The sequence below is a fragment of the Phoca vitulina genome, unplaced genomic scaffold, assembly GCF_004348235.1.
Source record: "Phoca vitulina isolate PV1807 unplaced genomic scaffold, GSC_HSeal_1.0 scaffold3, whole genome shotgun sequence".
Classification (NCBI taxonomy): Eukaryota; Metazoa; Chordata; class Mammalia; order Carnivora; family Phocidae; genus Phoca; species Phoca vitulina.
The window spans coordinates 1,851,986-1,878,147 of record NW_022589706.1 but is presented as its reverse complement, the minus strand read 5'-3'; the positions used below and the strand labels follow the sequence as shown (position 1 = coordinate 1,878,147).

The following is a 26,162-nucleotide window of genomic DNA, read 5'->3' as shown; positions in this document are numbered from 1 at the left end:
TCCTCTTCAAGCCCAAGGGTCAGCCCCCAGGTCTCCGCCCCCTCCCAGCTCAGAGACACAGGAGTCATGGAAATGAAGGCGTGTCGAATTACACAACCTCCCCGACATGAAGGGGTTGCCTTAACTAGTGAACGGAGTTAACACGACCGGGATAGGGCAGACAGATGACTAGTACCCCGTGGTGGAACACGCTGAGGGCACACAGCATCCTTACCTAGTGTCCCTGCGCCCTGAGGAATCAGCAGCCAAGCCCAGAGGGACCGTCGACAACTGACCTGAACTCTTCAAAGTACTGATGTCCCAACAGGCAAAGAGAGGACGAGGAGCTGTCCCCAGTGAAGGAGACACAGAGGCATGCCGACTGGATCGGGGAGAGATCCTTTGAAGAATGTTATTGGGACAGTTGGCAGAATGATCATGTGGACTGTATGTTAGACAGTTATTGACAATTAAACCATTGACAGTTGACAGTAATGGACCATTAGACAACCGTATGGCACCGATCCTAAGTTTCCTGAGTTCAGTCACTAGACTCGCCTTCTTCTTGGAGAATGCAAGCTGAAATGTCAGGAGGGGGAGGAGCAGGATGCCCACAACCACATTTCAGGGCTTCAGGAAGAGACGAGTGTGTCATATCATATCCCATAATGTCCGGGCAGGAGAGAGAGAGCCATGTGGTCAAGAACACTCGGTGAATCTGGTGGAGGGTGTATGAAAGTTCGTCATCTGACAACTCTCCCACAAGTTTGAAATTATTTCAAAATAAAAGAAAATTTAAATAAAGACATTGATTAGAAGTGCTTTCAGCTGTGAGTAACGGGAAGTCTGCCTACTCATGGCTTTATGCAATAAAGACATTTAGTCCTCTCACATAATGGGAAATTCAGAGGGAACAGGTAAGGGGCTGGTGCGGAAGCCCAGTGACGTAACTGAGGACTCAGGTTCTTTTCATCTGACGTTCCACCTTTCTTGGTGTTGTGGCTTTGTGCCCTTGGACCCTCATGGTCACAGGATGGCTATTACAGCCGTGGGCACCACGACCAACTTCAAACTCCAGGAGCAAAACGGGGGGGGTGCTATATCAGGGGGAGTTTTCTTAATGTGTCTCTTACATATCACCAACAAAAAAGATCTTAGGAGGACCTTAGGTCTCATTAGCCAGAAGTAAACCGCCCCTAACTACAAGGCAGACTGAAAATAGTTTCGAGTATCAGGTCATGGGAAACAGAATGCCCATGCTTGGCTTCATCACCAAAGACTGGGCACTTGGCTTCCCCGACCAAAATCAGGGTTTTCTTAGCAAGCGAAGGATTGTTGCCGAGAGGGCCGTTAACAGTGTGTGCCATAATTAATATCTGTGAAGCTCCTGCTCAGGTCGACACTGTACAGAGGAGGATTCTGTCCCCATCCCCAGGAGCTCGTAGTGTGTGTTCCTGGGCAATCCCGTAACTCCCCGCTCGCAGCTCTCCGCCCAGAGCATGGAAGCCCCTTCAGAGCTCAGCTAGGACAGGATGCTGCAAAAGGCAACCTCACTGAGTTGATTTGGGTTTTTCCAAAAGGAAATACATAAATAACTGTTTAATCTGCCTGGGAAAATCCCAAATAAATACGTGGGGTTTTTTTTCCTGAGCTTTCTGCTGTATTGAAACTATCTCCCGGTTTCCATTTCTGTCTCAAGAGATCGTCAAGCATCCATCCGTTTGTTTGTTCATTCAACAATTATTAGGAAGCTTTTCCTCTACTGGCAGAGGGGACACAGTTGGGGAACAAAACAGCATTATCCCTTCTTCTTGAGGCTTATAGTGAAGTGGTAAAAAAGAAGGGGGGCCTTAGGGGCACCCGGATGGCTCAGACGGTTAAGCGTCTGCCTTTGGCTCAGGTCATGATCCTGGGAAGTCTGCTTCTCCCTCTCCCTCTGCTGCTCCCCCCAACTCATATTCTCTCTCACTCGCTCTGCTCCCCCCCTCTCTCTCAAATAGATTTTAAAAAATCTTTTTAAAAAAGTTAAAAAAAAAAAAAGGAGGCTTAGAGTAAGTGGTCAAACAATCCCACACATAATCATATGATTAACAGGTACAATAGCCACAAGAAAGAAAGCTAGTTGGTGTTGTGAACATTCATAACAAGGACAGCAGACCCGGTCTCGGGGTGAGTGAGAAGCTTCCCTGAGAAGCTGTTGCTTGGATGGAGATCTACAAGAGCAGTTGAATTAACCAAGTGAAAGGAAGAGGAAGCAGCAGGTGCTAAGGCCCTGAGGCAGGAGGGAACAGGGCACATCCAGGGAACAGAAGATGCTGACCAGTGTGGTGGAGCACAGAGGGAAAGTGAAGGACAAGGAAAGACTGGAGAGTGGGCAGCAAAGACCACACAGGACCCCGGGGGCCAAGGTAAGGATTGTGGTTTTCATCTCAAGCAACGAGAAGCCATTGGAGGATGTCGTGCAGGGGAGGGATAGGAGCATGTTTGCCTCTCTCCAACACCGCTCTCCCCGCAGTGAGGAGGGCAGACTGCTAGGGGCCCGGGATGCACTAGGGAAGGGAGCAGGAAGTCTGCTTCAGGAGACCCAGAGGAGATGATGGTGCGTCGGAGTGGGCAGGAGGTGGGAGCGCGGAGAAGCACATGGAGCCAGGAGATTTGGGAGCAGACATGACAGGTGTAGTCGTGGCTTGGACATGAGGCACAAGGGCCGTGTAAAGACAGTCCTTGTATATTGGGCTTGCAAGACAGACAGATGCCCGAGCCATCCACGGGGATGAAGACAAGGAGGGAGAACTGGCCAGAGGACTGAGAACTCTTGAGTTTGGGGTCAGACACATTCAGTTTAAAGTGCCTCTGGGACATCTAAGCTGTTGGAAATGACCAGCAGGGAGCTGAGAGGTCGGGCTGCAAATGGACATTCCAGAGCCAGCAGCGTCTAGACAGTCAGAAGCCAGGGGCCACGAGCTAGAGCACCAAGCAGAGCCGAGTGAGAAGCCAAGAGGACGCGGGGCGGCAACACCCCCTGCCCGAGGAGAGGGTGAGGAGGCTGCACACGGAGAGCGAGAGCAGGGGAGCAGAGTGGTGGGACGAGCCCCAGGGCAGCGGGTCATCAAAGCCAGGATCCTGTGCCCGCCACTCCTCCCCTCCCTCTGCAGACAGGGAAACCGACACACGGATGGGCTTGAGCAGTGCCCGGGCCACCGGCTTTTCCTGGGCCAGCTGCGATGACAATCCCAGGCTCCCATCTGCTCCATCTTCTGCTCTTGTGTGAGGCACAAAACACGGGGTAAAGGCACCGAGTGAGTTTCCTGTGACCCCTGTAACCAACCACCGCAAACTTAGCGGCTGAAAACAGCACACGTTTATTATCTTATGGTTCTGGAGGTCAGACGTCCAAAATGAGCCTCAGTGGGCTAAAATCAAGGCGTCAGCAGAGCATCGGCAGAGACCTAAGGGGGGGATTCCCAGCCTCGTTCCTTCCAGCTGCTGGGGACTGCCATGCTCCTCGGCTTGCGGCTGCATCACTCAGCCTCTGCGCCCCCCTCTGGAGCCCGGTTCCCTCCCACCTCCCTCTTATAAGGACCTTTGTGACTATGTTTTGGGCTCGCGCAGATAATCCAGAATAATCTCCCATCTCGAGATCCTTGACTCAATCACACCCTCAATGTTACTTTTGCCACATAACGTGACATATACACACAGGTTCCAGGGATTAGGACGTGGACATCTTTAGGGGGCACTGCGTGTCCTCCCCCGGGGCTCCCCGGGCCATGTAGGGCACCAGCGATCTGAGGGTTTTTTTGGAGCAGCACCACCCCTGTGGGAAGACAGATACCTGGTCTGCACTCAGCAACAATCCTGGAGGCAGAGACCTGCGCTCACCCACGTGGCCTTCACAGAGCTCGCTGCACGCCAGACTCGTGGGCTTGCCACACATCATCCAAGCTCATCACCCAGTGACTCTTCGAGGTGTGCACTTCTATGGCCGACGTCTGACAGAGGAGAAAACCAGGTGCCCGGGACGAAGGTGGCTCGCAGCAGAGACCCACCCTGCCCTCAAGCCTTGTCCCGCGCCCTGCCCCACCCCTCGGAAGCACCCTTCCTCAGGGACCTGTTGCCGGGGCAGCCCCAGCTCTGCGTGCACCTGCAGGACGCTTCCCCAGAAAATCCCACCTTCTCTTGCTGGAATCTTGACTTCTTTCGGCGTCCAGTGTAGCAGCCAGAGAGGCCCTGATTCGAACACCGGGAACGGAGCCTTCATGTGTTTCTGTGGTTCATGGACAGCCTGTGCCCTTAACGATCGTCATGACACCTCACCTTACACTGTTGGAGAGGCTGCATTCTGGGGACTGTGCCCAGTCGCGGAAGGCGTGCCCTCCCCCATTCGTCCCAGAGCCACACTCCTGCTCTGCGACCCGCCGGGCACAGCTGCCCTCCCTCCCCCGCCCTGCTGCTCTGTGGGGCTCAGTCCTGCTCAGTGCGTGGGCGATGCGCTCGTCCGCCAGGTGGGGCGAGTGAAGGACTGACCGCCGTGGAAGCGGGGACACCTGTGATTCCCGGGCGTTCCCTGGATGGATCAGGGGGCGGGGGTACGTGCTGCGCACCCCGCCCCTCTCAGGCTCGCCCCTCCACCACAACCCAAGGGCCGCTGCAGCTCCAGGCCCCACCTCCTCCCACAACCACTTCAGGCGGGGGGAAGGGCAGACCTCTTCCTCATCGCTCTCTAAACAGGGATCACAGTCCTTCCAGAACCATCCAGCAGAGACCCCCTTCCCTCTCGTTGTCAAGACCGGGGCTCTGCCAACTTTTTCTGCAAAGGGCCAGGGAGTAGATATTTAAGAGCCACGTCTCTGCCACATAATCTTTTTGTGCAGGTGTTTGTTTTTTTTTTAACCACCTTGCAAGATGTAAAAGCCATTCTTAGCTCACAGAGGGTAGGTTGCCGACTCCTGGCCTAGAACCATTCACATGCCCCACTCCATACCAGCCTCCAGCCGAGTGGGAGCGGGCTTATTATGTTTGGCTTAGACCAATCATCCAAAACTGGTGTTCCGGAAACATCTGCCAGAGCTACCTAAGCAGCACTTGCGGTTGTCAGAGAGACTTCCCACCCCAGTGGTTCCTCCCTTCCAAGGAGGAGGGCAGAAGGCACCTGTAAGCTTCCCCAGAGGTGGTCCCTCGGCTCCCTCCAGGGGCCAGAACAAGCCGAGGGGAGCGGGGAGCACCTCCTAACTCAGGGCTCTTCTGGACCAGGCCTAGAGCGCCACCTTGTGCCTTAAAGGCAAAGAGGGACCCGGAGGTTGTACTAGAAGCCAGCGGGGAATCTCTGCCAAGCCCTTAAAAACTATTCATGGAGGGACACCAGGGTGGCTCAGTCCTTAAGCATCTGCCTTCGGCTCGGGTCATGATCCCAGGGTCCTGGGATGGAGCCCCGCATCGGGCTCCCTGCTCCGCGGGAAGCCTGCTTCTCCCTCTCCCACTCCCCCTGCTTGTGTTCCCTCTCTCACTGTGTGTCTCTCTCTCTGTCAAATAAATAAATAAAATCTTTAAAATAAATAAATAATAAAAATAAAAACTATCCATGGAAACACACCAGTCTTGAGCGCCCGCCCTGTTCCAGGGACTTCCCCACGCCCTGCGATAGTCTGGGTTGTGAGGGCGGCCACCCCTGTGGTGAGGCCTGAGGGAGAAGGAGGCTGAGCCTCTACCCTCACGAGACAGACGGTGGAGTCCAGCACGGGTAAGCACAAACGAATAAGTGAAGGACTAATGGCAAAGGGGCCAAGGTGAAGCGTCTTGGGGGATCTGTTTAGATGGATGACCAGGGCACCCCTCACAGTGGAGGGGCCTCTACACACAGCCTGAGGGATGAAAAGAGGCTGATCCAGTTCAAGGAGCCAGAGAAGCACTCTGCGGAGAGAGAGATTAGCACGTGCAAAGGTCCTGAGGAGCCGAGTCTGCGGGATCCAAGGCAGTGAAGGGAGCTGTATGTGGCTCCAGCCGTGGCCACAGGTGGGGATGCCTGGGGGAGGGGGACAGAGGAGGGGATTGATGTAAGAAGAAGACGAAGTAGCAGAGGCCAGATCGTGAAGATCCCCGCAGACCATAGTCAGGAGTTTGTACTTTCTTCTAAAAGCAACAGGAAGCCAATGAAGGGTAAGCAGGTGACTTGATTTAATTTACATTTCTGATGTAAACTATGATGGTGGTTTTTTTTAAACTTAATTTTATTATGTTATGTTAGTCACCATACATTACATCATTAGTTTTGATGTAGTGTTCCATGATTCATTGTTTGCGTATAACACCCAGTGCTCCATTCAATATGTGCCCTCTTTAATACCCATCACCGGGCTAACGCATCCTCACCCCCAGAACCCCCAGTTTGTTTCTCAGAGTCCATCGTCTCTCATGGTTCGTCTCCCCCTCCGATATCCCCCCCTTCATTTTTCCCTTCCTGCTATCTTCTTCTTTTTTTTTTTTTAACATATAATGAATTATTTGTTTCAGAGGTACAGATCTGTGATTCAACAGTCTTACACAATTCACAGCGCTCACCACAGCACATACCCTCCCCAATGTCTGGTTTTTAATGTGGCTGAAACAGCATACCACAATTCTCCTTTTGAGCATCAAAACACTGCCCTCATCCTTCTCCCGTCCCCTCCCCATGGTCCCCTGGGTCTGTTCTGAGGAGCTAATGTTACTGTCCGTTCCCCATCAGACCCCGTGAAAGTGTCCTCCCCGCCCACTGCCCCAGCCTCCTCCCTGACCATGTTCCACCCGCCCTATCTGGGGGACTCTCCTCGCATGGGAACACCCCACAACCATGTTCCCCAAAGGCTCTTGATGGGGACAAGGATGGCCCAGGGGGAGCGGGAGGTGGGGGGGGGGCAGGGGGAAGGAACACCCTTGTTGAAACTCTAGTTCTCAGCATCCCCAGGAGAACCCAGAATCCTCCCAGCCCTCACCTGGGAGTGAGGACAGCCACCCGCGACGCACACTACGGGAGTCCAAAGCTGTGGATGGGGCACCGACGGGGCACTTTGCACCCATCCCCTGTTGGGTCCCCTTGAGGCTGCTGCTGAGATCTGCCGGCCAGATCTCCCCCGACGTTGCCCTGAAAGCACAGGTGAGGACTCAGAGGAAAGGCACTGGCGCCCCCTGCTGGTCGTGCTCTTCCACAGCCAGCTCACATCGGAGCGGAAGAACCTGCTGCTTCCCAGTGGCTTTCATCCTTCACCATTTTAAGCCAAGTGTAGCAATTTATAACTGGGTAAAAAAGGAAATATTCTGTCAGCTGATGGATTGTTCTGTGCACATATCCTCAAGCAATTGTTTGACGGATTTTTTTTTTTTTTACCAAATTGACTTTCTTTTTAAGACTATATGGCTAATAGGAAAAGGCGATGGGCTTTTAAAGGGCATAATAGTCCACCGCTACAACTTGCTAGCCCTGTATGCTCCCTAGCATGCCCAAAGTTTCCCTCCACTCAAATAGAGTAATAATATCGCTCACTAACCAGGCGGCGGCCTCATAGAGAGATCCCAGAGGTGCACTGTGGGCTGCCAGGGTTACGGGGCACAGAGGCTCCTGACAGGTGTTCGTGTGGACAAAGGAATCGGATCTGACCTCCGGGCACAGGTGACCAGCAGGTGCTGGTGGCGTTTAGTTCCAGAGTTTGCAAAATGTCTTGTGGAAGGGGTACATTTTCTAATGCTTGCCTGGCACCACGGGGGCTGGGGGTGACCCTGCGTGTCCAGCTCCAAAGTTCTTGCCTTGCCACTCGGCCTCACCAAGAGCCAGGGTATCCACAGAACGTGAGTTGAAATCCTGGCTTGGTGGGGGCCGTGGATGAATGAGCTCGACCTGCCATGCACCCGTACAAGGCTGCAACAGGAGAGAAAGGGATTCTCCTGATACCCTGAGCGCCTAGGGCATCACTCCCCACAGTGAAGAGCTATACGGGAAGGCAGATCGATGTTGAGTTTCCTGATGAGCACAGAATCACCCAAGGGGTGAGGGTTGGGGGATCTGTCCAAGGGGTGAGGGTTGGGGGATCTTGACAGCTCACGGCATTGAGCTACCCCACCTGGGGGATCTACCTGCAGAGGGGACCAGACAAGGTGGCTTTGACACCCTCCTCCCAACGACAGTGGATGAATGTTGGAAACTCACCTTCTCTGATGACTCTAAGTTGATCTTCCTTACGCTTTCTTTTCTCCTTCTTTCACATGTTGTTATTAATATCTCAGGCATATAAACGAATGCCTCTGTACAGGTCACTTTACCGGAGAAACCAAGCACTGCAGACACAGCACGCACTCCGCTGTCTGTCCCCACCCCGGTCCTGCCTCCTGCCTGCTCCCCAGCCCACAGGGGGCCACTACACTGAACTCGGGGTGGATTCTTTCTTCACATGTGTTTGTAACTTCACTACAAATGTATCCCAGAAATATCAGATTGCGTTGCCTGTTTTTAAATGTTACATTAATGGAATCATGCCAATTATACCATCATGATACTTAATTGTCGATACAGCGTTGTCTTGAGGGATGACTCGTGTTGTTGCGTGTACTTCCAACCCGCTCATTTTTCACTGCTGTGTAATATTCCGTTTTAGGGATTAGGCCATAGTTTATCCATTCATTCTCCTAACTGATGGACATTTCAGCTGTTTTTAATTCTTCCCAATGACAAGCACTCCTGCAATGGACGTTTCTGAACACGTCTCCTTGCACATACAAGTGAGGGCATCTCTGGTGCTCACTCCGAGGAGGGGAATTGCCGGGTCTCAAGGAATGTGTGCCTGCAGCCCTACTCGATTATCACCAGCCATTCTCCCATTTGGCTGTTACCAGTTTACCCTCCTACCAGCAATGTGTGTGCCTTCCCTTTCCCTCACATTGGGCCAACCCTTGCCTCTCGGATGAATGGGAAATGGCATCTCATTACTGTGTTAATTTGCGTTTTTCTTAGTCTAGCCCTGAGGGCGTGAGCCTTGTTGACTGCACACTCTGGTTCCTCATTTGTGAGTGGCGTTGGTATTAGGGTAATAAATTCCCCTTGCTGCCTAAGCTGGCTGAGTCAGGATGCTTGACTACCTGTGGGTCGAAGCTGGCTGGCTGTAAGAGCCATCCCTGAGGCTGCAGGCTCTACTCGTTTAGGGCCAAGAGATGATCCATCTTTAAGATCCCTCCTCAGAAGTTCTAAGCCCAGCAAGACTGTGTTGACTTTTCCCAGCTCTGCTGGCGCCCCGTGGCCACCCTGAAACCCCCACACCTGAGTCAGTCATTCCCAGCGTTGCTGTGATTCCCTTTATCTCCTTGGCAGAGCCCTAACCACATAAGCGGAGGCCCTAGGGCTGTACTAATGTGCTCAGAACAGGGGGAAATTAACGCCAGCCAAAATGGGGTCCTCTGGATAAATGGGCATTCGTATGCAGTCATCTTGTGCAGGGTAGTTTATCAACACATGAAAAGACTTAGCCATGAACATGCTTGCTACAGCGTCATTTATAATTACAAAAAGAAAAGAAGAAGAAAAAGGAAACCATCAAATGTCTCTAAATGTTGAACATCAGGGTCTGACTAAATAAGGAATGCTACATCCCTCCACGGAATGTACTTTGAAGTTGGCCAAGGTCATATTGCAGAAGGAATGTCAAGGAATGTTGTTCAGGAGTCTTGACTTGGGGTCCATGGACTCCCGAGGAGATGTTTCTAGAAGGGAGTTGGCATCACCTGAGATGCTTATTGAAGCATCCTGAGCCCCACTCCAGCCCAACAGAACCTGAACTTCTGGCTGGGAAGGCAGGAAACCTAATAGGATCCTCCAGATGATTCTTACACATGCTAAAGTGTGAGAATCCATGCCATGGGGATACTAAAATAGTTCAGAAACACGCTGGTATATTAAGAGAAAAAGAAGCTAGTTATATGCAAATTCAGTACATATTAAAACAATCTCATTCGTGTGTGTGTGTGTGTGTGTGTGTGTGTGTGTACTGATAGGTACTGAGGTGCCAGAAATGAACAGCAATTACCTCTAGATCACTGTTTCTCAACCTGGACCCCATTAACCTTTGGGGCCAGCTAATTCTTGCTGTGGGGACCACCCTGTGCATTGTGGGATGTTGAGCAGCATCCATGCTCTCTGCCCACCAGATGCCTATAGCCCCCCAACCAATCACAATAAAAAATGTCTCCAGGCTTTGCCAAATGTCCCCTGGGGGACAAGATGGTACCAGGCTGAAAACCACCTCCCTAAATAGAAGGTCTGATAGACAATCTTCCACTTTGTTTTTAGTCCATCTGCCCATTGCCTTTAGTTTTTTCTAGAATGAACATCAAGTATTTGAGTCATGTAAAAAATCTGGTGTTTCTTAATAAGCCCTTGCCTGTGCTGTCCCAAAAAAATACGCTCAGATGAAAAAATGATTACATTAGTATTGATGGTTAAGTAAACTAATTTTATTATGAACTTGAAATAATTACGGCAAAGTACATACAAAGGCCTTCCCAATATCACTATTCCTTAAGAGGCTTTAAAATATTTATAACCTTTGGCATAGGCATCCTGATTTTAAGTATATGTCTTATAGAAGCAATTATATAGGAAATGCTTTACAAAGATAGTTGATTTTTTGCAGAGTCCCTTATAAAAACCAAAAAAGTATAAACACTCTAAAACCAACAACAGGAAACTAAGTATGGCACATCCTCTTGATGGACTATAATACAGGATTAAAATGATATTTACAAAGAGTTTGGAACAATGTGAAGGAAAAGTTTATGCTCTATTGTTAAGTGGTGAAAAAGTAGATACAAAATTGAACCTGTCACGTCGTCCCTGGCAAGTACGACAATGATGACAACAACGAAAAGAATCCTGTGCAGGAACACAGCTAAGAGAAATACAACACGGTGTGGAAAAGTGTCCCTTGAACAGTGACATCCGAGGTGGTTTTTTTCTCTCCATTCTTCTAAAATGTCCACATTTTCTGTAATAAGCATATATGTATTTACAGTGAGAGAGAAAACAGTAAAATTTATTTTTTAAAAAACCTCAAATGATCACAAACAAAAATGTGCCAAAATTCCAGGTAAGAAATACATCTCCATACTGATCTATACACTAATTCCCATCCAGATGATAAAAATAACTTTGTTCCAAAACTTAACCATATTCAGAAAGTACAATATGAACTAAACGTGATTGTATCTACATTGATCAGCCCTGGGAAGGATAAGATGTAAGGATGATTATACTACTCAGATGGGCAGAAAAAGTTGTAGGTAGTCACATGATAACAGAAAACAATTTTTATGAAAAACAAACTGATCATTTTTCTTTCCCCAACCTGGAATCCCATTCTTTTAAAACAAAGGGTCTCATTTAAAAGGAGGTAAAATAATTTGGGTTCGATCAGAATGAACTAGCCAAGGCCAGATTTCAGCCGCCTCGTCGATGCTGAGCTAACTTGCTTACATTCATCTGGGGTGACAGACAATTCCAGCTCACAGGAAACACAACTGGTGCAGACAAAGGCAGCCCTCTTGCTTTTGTCCGGCAATGTTTGCCCAACCTGGCCATTCCCAGGTGGCTCCAGTGAATTCTCTTGTTAGGTCACTCCTCGGGCTTTGATGTGGACAGACTATATCTTACAATAGACCTCAAAGAGAGAGGCAGCTGCGTGCATTCGGTAGAAAATAGAAAAAGGCATGGCCAGGTTGACCACAATTATCCAGGGTTCAAAGCCAAAGACAATCTCCTCTAATCCGTTGTCGTACTCGGGGCGGCAGCCAAAGGCGGGAGGGATCCAAAGCTGCAAGAGAAGAGGAGCCCATTCTAGCAGCTGCCTCAGAAGCCCCACATGACCCCCAGGCGCTGGCCTGGACTCGGGGACACGGAGTCACACCTGTCTCCACACTGCATTTCACGTCTCCACGGAGCTGGTCAAATCCACGCAGCCCACCTGACCCTTCTCTCTTCCTCAGCCCCGTCCTGAGTGAACGCTGTTCACACCCACCTGATTCTCTCCATCCCCACAGCCCTCACCTCGGTCGAGTCCTCAGTATCCCCCACCTGCATGCCACAATGCCTCCAACTGGCCCCCGCCCAACTCCAGCAGACGCCTTCCATCCACCCCTGACCCCACTGTGGGAGTGATCTTCGTAAAGCACACATCTGACCTTGTCATTCCTCTGCTTGTCACTCTCCAGGGACTCCCAACAGCCTTCAGGAGAGAGTCCAAATTCCCCCAGTGACTGGGCGCCTGTCCATGTTTCCATGTCCCTCATCATGCCCTTCACTCCAGCTTCCGAAAGCCAGATGTGCCTTTCTCCCTCAAGTCTTCAGGGCTTTGCTCCTGCCTCTTCCTCTGTCACCGGCTCCCTGTCTGCCTTTTTGACTGAATCCTACCTTCTTCCAAGTCCTGAGATACCACTCCTTCCAGGAAGCCCTCCTTGATCTAACCAGTCTGGGCAGGAACCTCCTATGTGTTCCCACAGCCCCCAGGGTTTGCCTACAGCAGAGGTCACCTGTTTATCACACCTGCCTTCACACACCAACATTGGTGCTGGGAGATCCCAGCCACATGGGCCTGGGCCACTGAGTTCTGTGGTCTCCTCTCCGGCTTGACCTAGAGAGACAGCCCAGACCCTGCCCACCAACCCCCCCCCGCCCCCCGCCCCGATCAGGGGAGAGGAGAACACGCTTTGGAGCCACACCTGGGTTTGTGGCACTTACAGACTCTCATCTGACCCCTCCAAGCCCTCAGTCTCCTCGTCTGTAAGATGCGAACACTGACACTGGTCTCCCACGGCTCAGATGAGAATAAAATCCCAACTACGCTTGCAAAACTGAAAGCCGTAACCTATTGTCACTGCTGTTCGTGGAAACCACACACTGGTCCCCCCTCCCCCGGTCTCTCTGCCCCGGGTCCTCCTCCTCCTCCACCCCTGCACGGTGGCAGGGCCTCTCGGGTGACATCCCCCCCATCCCACCTCCTGGAAGTCATGTTCTTGTAGAACCCCCTCCCCTTGAGTCGGGCTGAGCCTAGTGACTCGCCTCTACCATCGGAATATGACAGAAGTCATGAGGTGTCACTTCTGAGGTTAGGTGCCAAAAGGACTGCAGAGTCCATCTTGTCCACGCCCTCCTGCAAGAGAGGGAGCTGCCCCCCTGTTGTGTGCTGCCCTGTGGCCAGGCACCGTGGGAGGTCCCGGCCCAGCAGCCCTCAAGGAACTCACGCCCTCGGCCCAACAACCTACCAGGAGCAGCTTGGGAAAGACCCCCAGGAGTCCACTTTGAAGTGGCCGCAGCACCCGGGTGGGCCATTCGCTCCCAGTGAGAGACCCTGGCAGAGGCACCGGCGAAGCTGCGCTTGGACTCCTGCCCCACAGACATCATGACAAAAAGGTGTTGTTGGAGCTGCTGAGTGTGGGGTGATTCCTTACACAGCAGGAGCTGACTGATACCGGCCTCTCCGTACAAGCATTACCTCGGATCTCTGGCCCCCTGTTCTCAGGCTCTGCTCAGGCTTCTCCCACCACTCCGGCTACTCCTCCCTGGCTCCTCCTTTGCTCAGTCTCTCACGGTTGGCTGGGGGGCTCATCCCTGGGTCCTCTCCTCTACACACGTGACCCCTGGATGAGCTCCCCCAGCCTTGGCTGTAAGTACCCACTATGGGCTGAGGACTCCCGAGCCTGACTCACCCACCTGCTCCGCCCTCGAGGACGCCACGGGCTGCTTGGTGTCTAACCTGCATCTCAAACTAACCCCCTACCATTAGCAACATCTTCCTCCCCGTCATTATCAAACTTCCAGGTGTCATCCTTGTTTTCCTGCTCACCCTCAGAACCCTCCGCCTGCCACCCAGCCCATCAGCGCGCCTGGAGGACCGTGCCTCCAAGACACCCAGGCAGCCATGCAGCCATTTCTGCCCCCGTGCACCTGCCCAGGCCCCCACTCTCCGCTCTCACCTGGACCATTGCAGTAGCCTCCTGCCTGCTCTCTGGCTTACACCGTGCCCCCGGACAGGTGCATTCACCACTCAGCTGCCAGACCCGTTTCTTATGCCAATAAGATCATGTCCCTTCCCTGATTAAGGCCCCCCAAGTCTTCATAGTGTACTTAAAATGAAATCTACCCCTTACCTGGGATTATAAAGCCCTCTCTCTGCTGGCTGATCCCTCGCCAACCCGCTAACCCTGCTGCCCGATGTCCCGCACCCCCAGGGCCCAGGCACATGGCGCATCATGTGGTGGGAGAAAGCCCCTCTCAGCAACCTGGGCCTTCTGATCTGAACCAGATGCCAGGCACAACCTCACACCCTCTCTACCTGTTCTCTGCGGAGCGCACGTCACTATAAGGTGTGTCTTACTTGACACTTATTGCCCTCTCTGCCATCTGATTTGCAAGCGCCCCAAGACCGGGAGGAAGGCGAGACCTCAGTCACATTGCCCCCCATCACACACAGCTGTGCTGGCCCTCGGGAGACACCCAGTGGATAGATCTTCAGGAGAGAGAGGAATGAAGGAAGGGAGGGAGGGGAGGAGGGAGGGAAGACAGAGGACAGAGAAGAAGGGAAGGACAGACGATGGGCCCTCTTTCCTGAAATCTAGATCTTTACATCTGCTATTAAGTTGGCTGGAGTTCTTGCTCCTCATCCCATCAGCAGATGGGTCTATGTCCCCTTCCCTTGAATCTGGGGGATGCTGTCACCGCTTGACCCATAAAATATGGCAATAACTGATGCCACACCACATCCACAGGCAGGCCCTAAAAGACTGGCACTTCTGGTCTCCCAGCAGGTCGGCTCTGGGGCCCTGAGCTGCCACATAAGAACCCTGAGACCCCCACTCTCCATGCTAGAGAGCCCATATATAGATACTGCAGCCGAGGGTCCCGCTGAGCCCTCCCAGCCACCCCCACCCAGCCACCAGATCTTGGACCCTCCAGCCCAGCCTGCCCACCAGCCTCAGTTGATGCCGTGAGGGACAGGAGAATTTCCCAGTGAAGCCCCGCCAGAAGTTCTAACCCACAAGGTCATAAGACCTAATCACACAGCTGTTTTTTGTTGTTATGGTTGTTTTATTTTTTTTAGAGAGGGAGAGGTAGAATCCCAATGGGGGACTCGATCCCATGACCCTGAGATCATAACCTGAGCCGAAATCAAGAGTCAGATGCTTAACCGACTGAGCCACCCAGGTGCCCCAAACAGCTGTCGTTTTTGTCCTCCATTTGGGGTCATTTTTTACGCAGCAGTAGGAAACCAAACATCAGCCTGTTGGCTACATTCACCTGGGTGTCTCAGAAGCACCGCAAAAATGCACATGTCCAGTACTAAACTCAGGGGCTTCCTTCCAGGCCGGGCCCTCCCCGAGCCTGCCTCCCCTTCAGAGTCTCCAGTCTCCATAAACAGCATCACCATCTCCCCAAGAGCTCAAGTCAGAATGGGGGCATCATTCTTGACATCTCCCCCCCTTCACACGCTACCACATGGATGACCCTGGGGAGTTATGCTGAATGAGATAAGCTGGTGGCAAAGAGACAAATACCGTGTGATCCCACTTACATGAGCTACGTGGGGTGGTCGAACTCACAGAGATAGGAGGTGGGGTGGCGGTGGCAGGAGCCAGGGTGGGGGGCATGGGGGCTGTTTCATGCCTACAGAACTGCAGTTTGCAAGGTGGAAAGGCTCAGACACGGGTGGTGGCAGGCGGTGCACGATAGCGTGAATGGACTTCCCGCTACTGAACTGTAGGCTTTAAAATGGTTAAAATGGGGGGCACCTGGGTGGCTCAGTAGGTTAAGAGTCTGCCTTTGACTCAAGTCATGATCCCGGGGTCCTGGGATCGAGTCCCGCGTGGGGCTCCCTGCTCTGCTCCCTGCTCCCTCTGCCTGCAGCTCCCCCAGCTCATCTCTCTCTGTCAAATAAATAAATAAAATCTTTAAAAATAAATAAATAAAATCATTAAAATGGTAAATTTTATGTTATGTGCTATTCACTACAATTAAAAATTGAGCTGGATTAAAAAAGAAAAGAAGCATGAATCAGATCCCGTCCGTATCTTGAAACCCTTCAGTGGTTTTCTGCTGCACTGAGGATTCTGTCCTGGCTGTGGCCGTGGCTCAGGATGCCCTGCGTGGTCTGCCCTGGCGCCTCTCACGCATCCTTCCCCTTGCCCACCCTCACTCACCACCTGGGGTTTCCCTTCCTGCTCCTGGAGCACTTAGAGCAAGTCCTGCCTGGCTATGCATCTCCTCCTGTGCCTGTCCTTCTGCCCAGGCTTCCCCCACCCTCACCCGCCACCCTCTCTCCAGACCCCTGTGTTCCCACCACACCCTAAACTCCATCGTCCCCCCCCCCACCAGCCTTCTTTGTCCACTCCACGGCCAGCTGCTGTCCCCACCTGGACACCAGCCCCTGGTCCTGGAGCAGAGCGATTCCCGCCCTCTGTCAGATGCCCTCCCATGGGACCCACCACAGGCTTGCGAGTGCTGCCCATGGAGTCAGCTGGGGGCGCCCTCGCAATCACCCAGCAATGATTTCTGTCCTGTGGCTCACTGCCCAGTGAACAGAGGCAGGGCCTGGGGACATTGGGGGCAGAGCTCAGACATGAAGAGACAGCACGTGTCCCCCACCTGGGACAGAGCCCCGAGTCTAGCCTCTGGGTCCCAACAGACCATCAGTTGCCACTTGATTCTACTATTGCGTTTGCTCTTCGTCTTCAAGCTCGTCCACACCTACAAGCCAAGTTCCTCAGCAGCGGTCAAGCAAAGAACCCAGGGGGAATGTGGCTTTCCTGAACTTGCTGAAAAGAGATCTATTCACCCCTCTGGGTTTGGAACAAAAATGATATGCCTTAGGGGAGTTCTGCAACCAACTCTGACCCTATAAGATGAGCTGATACACCCCTCTCGGGAATACAAGCCTCACATAAAACACAGCCCCGCTGTGGTCACTAATATCGATCTCTCTCGTCTTCCCGTTTAACTCCTTCGTCCACTGCTGCCCCTGCATAGTGCCCAGCATACAGCAGGTGCTCCATAAATGCCTATTCAATGAAAGAGGAGGGCCCACCTGGAGCCACACTCTTCTGGGACCCCCTTCTTCCTTCAGAGCTCCTCGTAATCATCTGCCGACCTGGAGGGGGACTGAGGTCCGGGGGACCCAAAGCAAGAATCAGATTTGATGCGCAGACATGTGGCCTTTATGGCTTCAGAGGGACCCTCTCAATTTGTGGCCTTAGAGTCAGATCAGAATGTGCAGTGCCCGGGCATGCACCAACTGAAATGAGGTAGCTCAAGAGCCAGCAGCTGATGGGAACCAGAGTAGCCCGGATGACCTGGAAGCTGGCAGTAGGTTGCTGATGACCATGACAGCAGGCAGGCCCCACGGTCGGGGCATCCCCGCCACGCCACCAGCCACGGTCATCGAGAGGCCTGTGTGGTACCAGGGGCCACTCCCCCCTCCTCTCTACCGAGCCCTGGCATCCTTCTGTGAATCTCTAGAACAAATCCCAACAACACAGTGCTTTTTGCTCCTTTTCTCTCCATCCTCAGGCCCACTGCTCTGGATCAAGTGCCCATCATTTCCCATCTGGGCAGATGCAGGGCTTCTGTTCAGGTGTCCCGGCCCTTGGGCTTACCTTTCTCCAGCCTTCTCGCACCTGCTGCTAAGGGGATCATCCACAACACAAACCGAGAGGGGCCTCTATTGCCTCCAGCATAAAGACCAGACTCAGCCAGGCTTATGAAGTTCGCTCAAGCCAGACCCACTAACTGGACCCGCCTTCCTCTTTCCCCCACCACTGCTCTCCTGGACATTATGGAATTCATGCTAAACTACGTGCTGCTCCCCAAATGGACCAGAGTGTCTTCTGCCTCTGTGCCTTTGAACATCATGTGCCCTCTGCTCCAAACGCTTTTGCTGGCCTTGGCCACCTGGTAAACTTCCAGCCATTCCTGGACACAGAGGCAGCCAACACTGAGTTACTGGACATCTTCTACATTGCTGCTTTCCACCAGAGGCTGGAAAGCAAACCTTCCACGTCCCTAGCCTCTCCTGCAGCAAGAGGTAGCCATGTGAAAGCCACTGCCTGGCACTAGTACTTCTCTCCTTCTTCATGTCTTAAGCCCAGATGTGATAGTTGGTGCTGTTGCAGCCACCTTGTGACCATGTGGCAACAAGCATCACACTAAGCATGGTGAGGTGGAAAGATGAACAGTACCTGGATCCTTGATGATAGGGCTCAGCTGCCAGGCCAACCCCAAGTAGCCAACCTTCAGAATTCTTATCTTTAAGACTGAAGATCCTGCTGGCCAAGCTTTCTATTCCTTGCAGCCAAAAGCACTCCTAACTGAGCCTGGGCCTCACTTCAAGCATCCCTGACTCATTGAAGTCCCTCCCTGGATCCATGTTCCCATTACACCTTGCACATACCTGTCCCAACGCTTGCCCTAATCACTGTATATTTTTCCCTTGTGTCCCTCCGCCCTAGATTGTGACCTCTCTGAGGAAGAGATTGTTGGAGAAGGTCATCAAAAAAGATGTGACTGCCGGTTGACCCCTGAGCTGGACCGGGGCACTCAGAGGCTCTTCACTCCCTCCCTTGTCCTTGGAATTTGGGTTCTGTTGGCCTTTCTCCCTCCCAGAGGCTGCTCCAAGGACACAGCCCTAAAATAAGGATGTGGTGTTGAGAACATAGTGGTGTTGAAATAAGGATGTGGTGTTGAGAGTATAGTATATGTGACCGAGCCCAGCTAAGGCCTCTCTCCTCTCTCTCTCTCTCTCTGTATGTATATATATAAACTTTTACAATTTGGCAGACAGGTGCAGAGATCCACTCGTCTTACTATTGCCCAAGATAGGCCTCGTATGTAAGTTCCCTTGGCTTATGAAAACCATCACCTACAAAGCTGGAGTGGCCTGCCTCTCTCTGCCGTCTCTCCCTGATCTGTTTCAGATCACACTCGGGAGAGTGGTAACCTACAGACCTTGAGTCTTCTCAGCTGCGATCGTTAGCCCCAACCCCAGCCACCAGCACACAACAGTACACAGTAAGTGGATTTGTAGAACAGAGGCTTTCATTCCAGCATCATTCTTTAACCTTACACTTAAATCATTTTGCTAATAAGCTGCCTCCATTCCTTATTTGAAAAAAGCAAGGAAAATAGGTTGGTCATTTTTAAGATAAATAACTTAATGCAGATTACCGAGATATTGCAGAGGAACAAAAAGGCTGCAATATTCCTCAACACTCTTCTCTTGGCATGGCCCTGCAGGAAATGGGGGCGGCAGGCTGGGCTCGGGGTCCCTTCCCGGCTCCCCTCCTCCACCTCTCTGCCACAGCCTTCTCTCAGATGCATGTTTCCATTGGCCACATGTGGTATCTCACTGCCCAGGGAAGCCACGTCCGTGGCCACGGCTCCGCTCTTGAGGCAGGACGAGGCGAGGGGTATGGCATCACCGTTGCAGACTGTGACTACCCGCAGAGTTCTGATGTCCTCGGAGAGCTTCTCCGGCTCCCGGTGAATGGACTCGATGATGAAGAGGTTCTGGATGTATTTCTCGGCAATCACCAGGATGGAGTAGGGCAGGTTGAACCAGGTGTAGGGGGGGCGGGCTTCAGCACAGAGGATGGCCAAGATGGAGCCCCAGGAGATGAGCCAGGAGCCGGAGGCAGTGCCCACCAAGAGGTCCGCATCCAGTTTGCGGGCTGGGTTTCTGGACTCATCTAGAGATTTCTCGTCTGTCCTGTAAATCCAGATTCCGAACAGCCCCGCGGCCCCCATGAGCATCAGCAAGGCGATGGCATACAGGTAGAACATGATGAGTGCCAACTCGCTCTTGGCTTTGGAGCGCCCGATCTGGATCAGATATACCACCACGATCCCAATCGTGGCGGCCAGCACGGTCAGGCCCAGGACCGAGCCCGCCATGACCCCGGGAAATCGGAACTGTATGTTCTGATGCTGTTGACTGTCCACTTTGCGTCCGATGTTCTTCCACAGGACGTAGAGCATCGTGGAAGCCAGGATCTGATACTCTATGTTGAAGGGGTAGAGGTAGTAGATCCCCTGGGAGATGGCAGAGCAGAACGTCGGGGGCGAGCAGTTACACGGAGGCGTGTGGTCATCCAAGACTGGGGGCCAGAGGACACGCATTGGAGGGCGGTTAGCATGGTGAGTGGGCAAGTGGAAAAGCACAAGGAAATATTTTCACTGAGGATTCACACGTGGGTTTTCCCATTGAATTAAAGCTTTGTTTGGTGGCTTATTGTCATGTTTGATATCATGGCTATATTGACAGCCATGAGTACTAACTGCATGAATCAGAGTTTAGCCATACATCAGCCCTTGTGAATGGTATTGTGGAAATTTACTTAACATATAAAGGTGTTCACGAGATTCTGCTGAACAAAAGAAGCTTGCTAAAGAGGATAGAATATGATTCCATTTTTATAAATTATAGGTATATGGATGATAGATGATAGATAGACACAGAAAAAATCTGGAAAGATATAAGCTAAAAGGTTAACAATGGTTAGATCTGGGTGGGAAAATGGCAGGGAATTTTTCTTTTCTTTTCTTTTTCAGTAGAAGAAAGTTCTATCTTGTCTCTTCCCCCATCTTTATGGAGATATAATTGACATGTAACATTGTGTAAGTGTAAGGTGTCCATTGTTACTTACTTGTAGTAACTTGTTACTAGTAACTAGTTACTTGCTTCCCTGTATTCTCTAAACTTTCTTTGTGAATATGATTTACGTGTGTGATTTTTTATGTTATTTTATTTTATTTTTTTTAAAGATTTTATTTATTTGACAGAGAGAGACAGCGAGAGAGGGAACACAAGCAGGGGGAGTGGGAGAGGGAGAAGCAGGCTTCCCGCAGAGCAGGGAGCCCGATGCGGGGCTTGATCCCAGGACCCTGAGATCATGACCTAAGCCGAAGGCAGACGCTTAACGACTGAGCCACCCAGGCACCCCCGTGTGTGATTTTTTAAATTATTGGATTCTTTTAAAGATTTATTTATTTTAGAGAGAGAGAGAGTGCAAGTGAGGAGAGGGGTAGAGAGGGAGGGAGAGAAGCAGACTCCCTGCTGAGCATGGAGCCCAACACGGGGCTGGATCTCATGACGCTGAGATCATGACCTGAACCAAAACCAAGAGTCAGACGCTTAACCAACTGAGCCACCCAGGTGCCCCTAAATTATTGTTTCAAAAAATAACTTTGTGAGGGAAAATGCCCCTTCTCATTAGCAAAGATTTCGCTCCTGAGAATATTAGATAATTGCAAGTGTAGCGCGAGACAGGTGCCATCCAACACCAACGGTCGGCGCGCGAGTGGGCATCACCTTCCGGAAGGCACTTGGCAATGGTCTAAAGAACTATGTCAAACTGGGTGACGGGCATTAAGGAGGGCACGTGATATGATGAGCACTGGGTGTTATACGTAATTGATGAATCACTGAACACTGCACCTGAAACTAATGATGTACTATAGGTTGGCTAATTGAATTTAAATTAAAAAAAGAACTATTTCATAACAAGGAGAGAAAATGCTGTAAATAAATAATAAAATAGGTAACAAAGGCTATAGTCTCTGACCTATAATTCCGATCTATTTTAAGGGACAAGTCAAAAATGTGATCAAAGAATTAGGTAAAACTGTGTGTGTGCATGTGTGTTTGTGTGTGTGCATGCACATGAGACAGAGAGAGAAACACTCCAGTGCCCAACAATTTAGAAACTGTTAAGTGAATTTTGGTACATCCATACAATGGAATTGTAGGCAGCCATTAAAAATTATAATTAAGTTGTGTTTTAATGATACAGGAAAATAATCATGTTACATAACAATGGAAACAAGTAAGAATAAATTGTATATACAGTATCTTCTAAATGCATATCACAGCTCAGTACTCAGTTGTGAAATCAATTTAGCGAATAGCTGCCAATATATTTTTTCAACAGAGTAGACTTGCCATGGAATAGAACAGAATGCAATGGAATGACATGAGCAACAATAGAAATGTGAGTGTCTCTAATATGGTAAGGTTATTATTTCATGACATATGTGTGTACACACACAGGTCTGTGTGCATTTAGGTTGCAGCTTAAGGTCTATTTCTTATTATAGGCTGCAGTCAGAAAAAAAAAAGATTGAATATATATAGTATGATCTTAACTATAAATAAATAAATAGGACACTGCAAAGAAATAAGCCAATATTAACAGCATGGAACTCCATTTCTGGGTAGGTGTTATTGTAGATTTTTTTTTTCTCTACACTTTGTCATTGTTTTAGCTTATGATTTGCATATGCCAGGTATAAAACCAAATGGAAAGCTTTCTGGCAGCACAAATCACCTCACCTTTGCAGAATACTGCAATTTTGAATTCATAAGGAGTTTCCCACCCCTTGTAGCCCAGTATGCTACTATGCAAAAGTCAGGGGAAGAAATCGAGGAGAAAGGCTCAGATGAACAGAATGTTAGAGCTGATGGAGTCCTTTCTTTGTAAATTTATCCAATTCCATCTTTCCACAGAAGTTCCTGGAGCCAAATCAAATCCTGGTTCAATCATTTACTTGCTGTGTGAACCTGGGCCAGTTACTTAACTACTCTGTGGCTTGATGGCTTCATCCGTATGATAAGGTCAACACTGACTACCCCACGGTGTTTTGGGTCCAGAATTAAATATGCCACATGGAGGGACTAGAGCAGCCTGCCAGACACTCAGCAGACACTTAATAAAAGTTTGTTGTTGTTGTTGTTTTCACTGCTGTTACCGTTATGGACACCAACAAGGAAAAGAGAAGGACTTCCCCAAGAGCTAGCTGCCAGGGTAGAGCAGGGGTTAAGGGGTAAAGAAGTAGCATGGATCCCTGATTTCACCATCCCCACCCAACTGGTGAGGAAACAGTTTTAAGGTTGCCCGCAGGGCACCTGGGTGGCTCAGTCAATTAGGCTTCCATGATCTCAGGGTCGTGATCTCAGGGTCATGAGATCAAGCCCGGCATCTGGCTCCATGCTGGGTGGTAAGTCTGCTTGAGATCCTCTCTCTCCCTCTGCCCCTCCTCCCCCTTGCTCTCTCTCTTTCTCAAATACATATATAAACCTTGAAAAAATAAAAAATAAAGTTGCCCTCGGTGACGGGCCTGGGGTCGTACAGTGAGCGTAGAGTATAATACATCAAAGCTGGAAGGACCCCCTGAAAGTGCCTGGTACAGGTCTCCTCACTCTATGAATGAGAAAAGGGAAGCCCAGAGAGGTTGAATGGCTTCCAAAAGTCACACAGCCAGGACGTGATGAGAACAAGATCCAAATCTGGGATATCCGGTTCCTGGTACATTTCCCCTCCCCACATTCCCATCAGCCCCATCCCACTGCTCTAATAGAGAAGCGACAGGTCATAAATGCTAAAGAACTTTGGCAGTAGGTTGATTGGCATCATGGGCTCTCAAATAGGAGCAAGGGGGAATAAAGATGGGCCAAAAGCGCAAGCCCAGAAGAGTTCAATAAAAACTTCAAACAAACTAAAACCAATTAACGGCAACCCTTAGACTTCTCTGGGTATTTTAAAGCTATACTTTTAGTCAAATGAACTGGTAATAGAGGCTTAATTAAAAACACAATGACTGCCAATCTTCCATAGTTGTAAACAAAGACATTGACTTCCATACCAAACTCTACCGTGAGAAATGGTACCCTAAATGATAACCCTTGGGTCTGATAAGTCCCTGAGTCACCGAAGAAACCATTAATTATGCTCAGCACATCCTACTTATGGAACCAGGATGAGGGACTTAGGAGGTTTTGAAAAATTTTCAACAACAGATGATTGTCTGGCCAATGATGAGTTGGGTGGACCCTGCCCCTCCATCTCTGAACATTCTGGTCTTTGTGGGTTTCCAAGAGGTTCCAGCATGGGGGCAGGGCAACTCTTATCACTCACCTATTGTGATGTTCCCAAAGCCCAGAGTGATGAGCCGTTCCTTGTGCTCATTAAGTTGGTGCTTTGATTCATTCAGGACGCCATTGGTCCACAGAAGCAGATTGGTGAACACCGAGTGTATCACCCCAAACCTGAAAAACACAAGGACTCTGTTATTGAGCAGCCCTGGGAAGCTCCAAGCCCCATGGGGTGAGATGGAGACATCACACGCATGCACACTCACACACACACACACACACACACACACACGTGCATGCTTCCTTCTTAGCCATGATTCTGGTTTCACCAGGCAGCTCAGACTCTGGGTGGGTCCCTGTATGGGGAGAGGCAGTTCCATGGGAACTTCTAAAACCACAGCCTTGGCATTCTGTCATAATATTGAACCTGCCAGTACTCAACTCATTGTCAATGGGACAAAAAGAAACTGGGTCTTGGAAGCAGGGGTCCAGTGATGGAAAATTACTGAAAGCACACACCATCCCCACCATACCCCAAACCCTTTCTTCCAGAAGGGAAGAGGAGAGAACCATGAGGGAAAGATGAAGGGCTACACTGGAAATCTGGAGAGTTGAGCAAGCCCTTACTGTTGGCTGGCCAACCCAATGATCATCATCCACCCCCTCTGTCTTACAATTTAACTCTAAGGAAACTGAAACAGGTCAGAGACTTGCTCTCTGGTCTCCCCTGAAGCTAGGCATGGCCACTCTGCCCAGTGGGATGTGAGGTCAAGACTACTGGGCACTACTGAAAGCTTCTGCTTTTCTGATGAAAGAGATGAGAATAAGAAAAGCCTACTCACTGTCCCTCTCCCCTTTATTTCCAGCCTTGCATACAGACACGAAGGCTGGCATTCTGGCAGCTGTCTTGTGACCATGAAGCAACCAGCGTGGGATGAAACGCTAATCCACTGAGAATGGCAGAGGGAGAGCACAGAAAGAGTCTGTTCTGTGGCAACGTGCTGAGCTGCTGGAGTCTCAGATAGATTCAGGAATTAGGCTGAGGTCACAAATAAAGGCAGTAGCTGCCTTGGGATTTGAAGAACTAGTAAGCAACAGGGCTGTCCTAGTCTGACCTCCAGGGCCTGCCCTTGCCTCAATGCCACGCCACTTCCGGGAAGAAGATGAAGAGGAAGGTGGACGCTGGACTCTGGCACAGAAGAGAGGTCTGTGGGGAATATGGTTCCAATGGGATCAGAGCCTGTCTCAAAACCCCCAGTCTCCCCATGCTTGAGGTTTAAGACGTATGCACACTGGTAGTCTCCAGGCACTTAACAATGGGCCTTGCACGTAGCAGCAGCAGCAAATCCTGGTGATTTTGGAGAGGCATCCTTGAAGTATGCAGAGCTGCTGGCTCCTCAGGTGGAGAGCACAGGCCCCAGAGGAAGCATGCCCCAACCCGTCTAACCAACAGCACGCTTGTCCACGATCTGCCCGCAGGAAAACTGGTACAACTGGGTCCTCAACCCTGACCTTTCCTCTCCTCTGAGGGTTAACCCCAGCTGACCCCTCTGGGGCTCCCACAAGCGACCGCAAGCCAAACTTCCCTCGTTTGAACCCTGGCTTCTTTAGACAGCTGCAGAATGACCAGGCACACGTGGAGAAGGAGACAGGTGTTTGCCCATCTGCTCGCCCTTGAGCTTGCCCAGCTCTATCGATTATGGCCAGCCTGCCCTGGGGCGGCTGGGAGGCAATGGATAGATCCTTGGACAAATGCAGACAATGCTGTTTGCCTCGGGCTTCCTTTTCTTTTACTTTATAATGCACACAGCTCCCTTTTCTTCTCCTCTTTCCTGGGCCAAACGGCCCTGTCCAATCCCAGGCCCACTGAACCCGATGAGATAATGTCCATGCCACCTGCAGCCAGAGCCTGGCGTGCCGTGCAAGCTCCCCGCAAGCTGGCAGCCTCCTGCTGGTCTGACCTGGAATTGTCCTACAAACTAAAGGCAGACATCACTTCCTCATGCCAGGCCACCCTTCTCATACTTGGGGCTGATACAACAAAGACAAGGCTTCCATGAGCCACTTCTAATCTCAGTATATGTCCTCAGCTCTGCTTTCAGAACTCCTGTTCCTCTAAACCTCACCCTGGGGAAGAGAAAAGGACTCAAGCAAGTTAAAGAGAATTCTTAGATCAGGAGAAAAGTCCCAGGACATACTAAAAGCATGGGACAGTGGAATATTGGCTCAAAAGACTGGGCGGTGGGGGGAAACAAG

At 50.7% G+C, this 26,162-nt stretch overlaps 1 protein-coding gene across 1 annotated transcript in view; it reads right to left on the bottom strand.

Moving 5' to 3' along the window:
• Positions 1-11,636: 11,636 nt before the first annotated feature.
• OTOP1 (otopetrin 1) overlaps positions 11,637-26,162 on the bottom strand; it is a 31,766-nt gene continuing 17,240 nt past the window's right edge. The window contains exons 4-6 of the mRNA XM_032397330.1: positions 23,950-24,080; positions 19,205-20,133; positions 11,637-11,807 (exon numbers count right to left, since the gene is read on the bottom strand). Of these exons, the coding sequence (XP_032253221.1) occupies positions 11,637-11,807; positions 19,205-20,133; positions 23,950-24,080 (1,231 nt within the window). The remainder of the gene's footprint in view (positions 11,808-19,204; positions 20,134-23,949; positions 24,081-26,162) is intronic.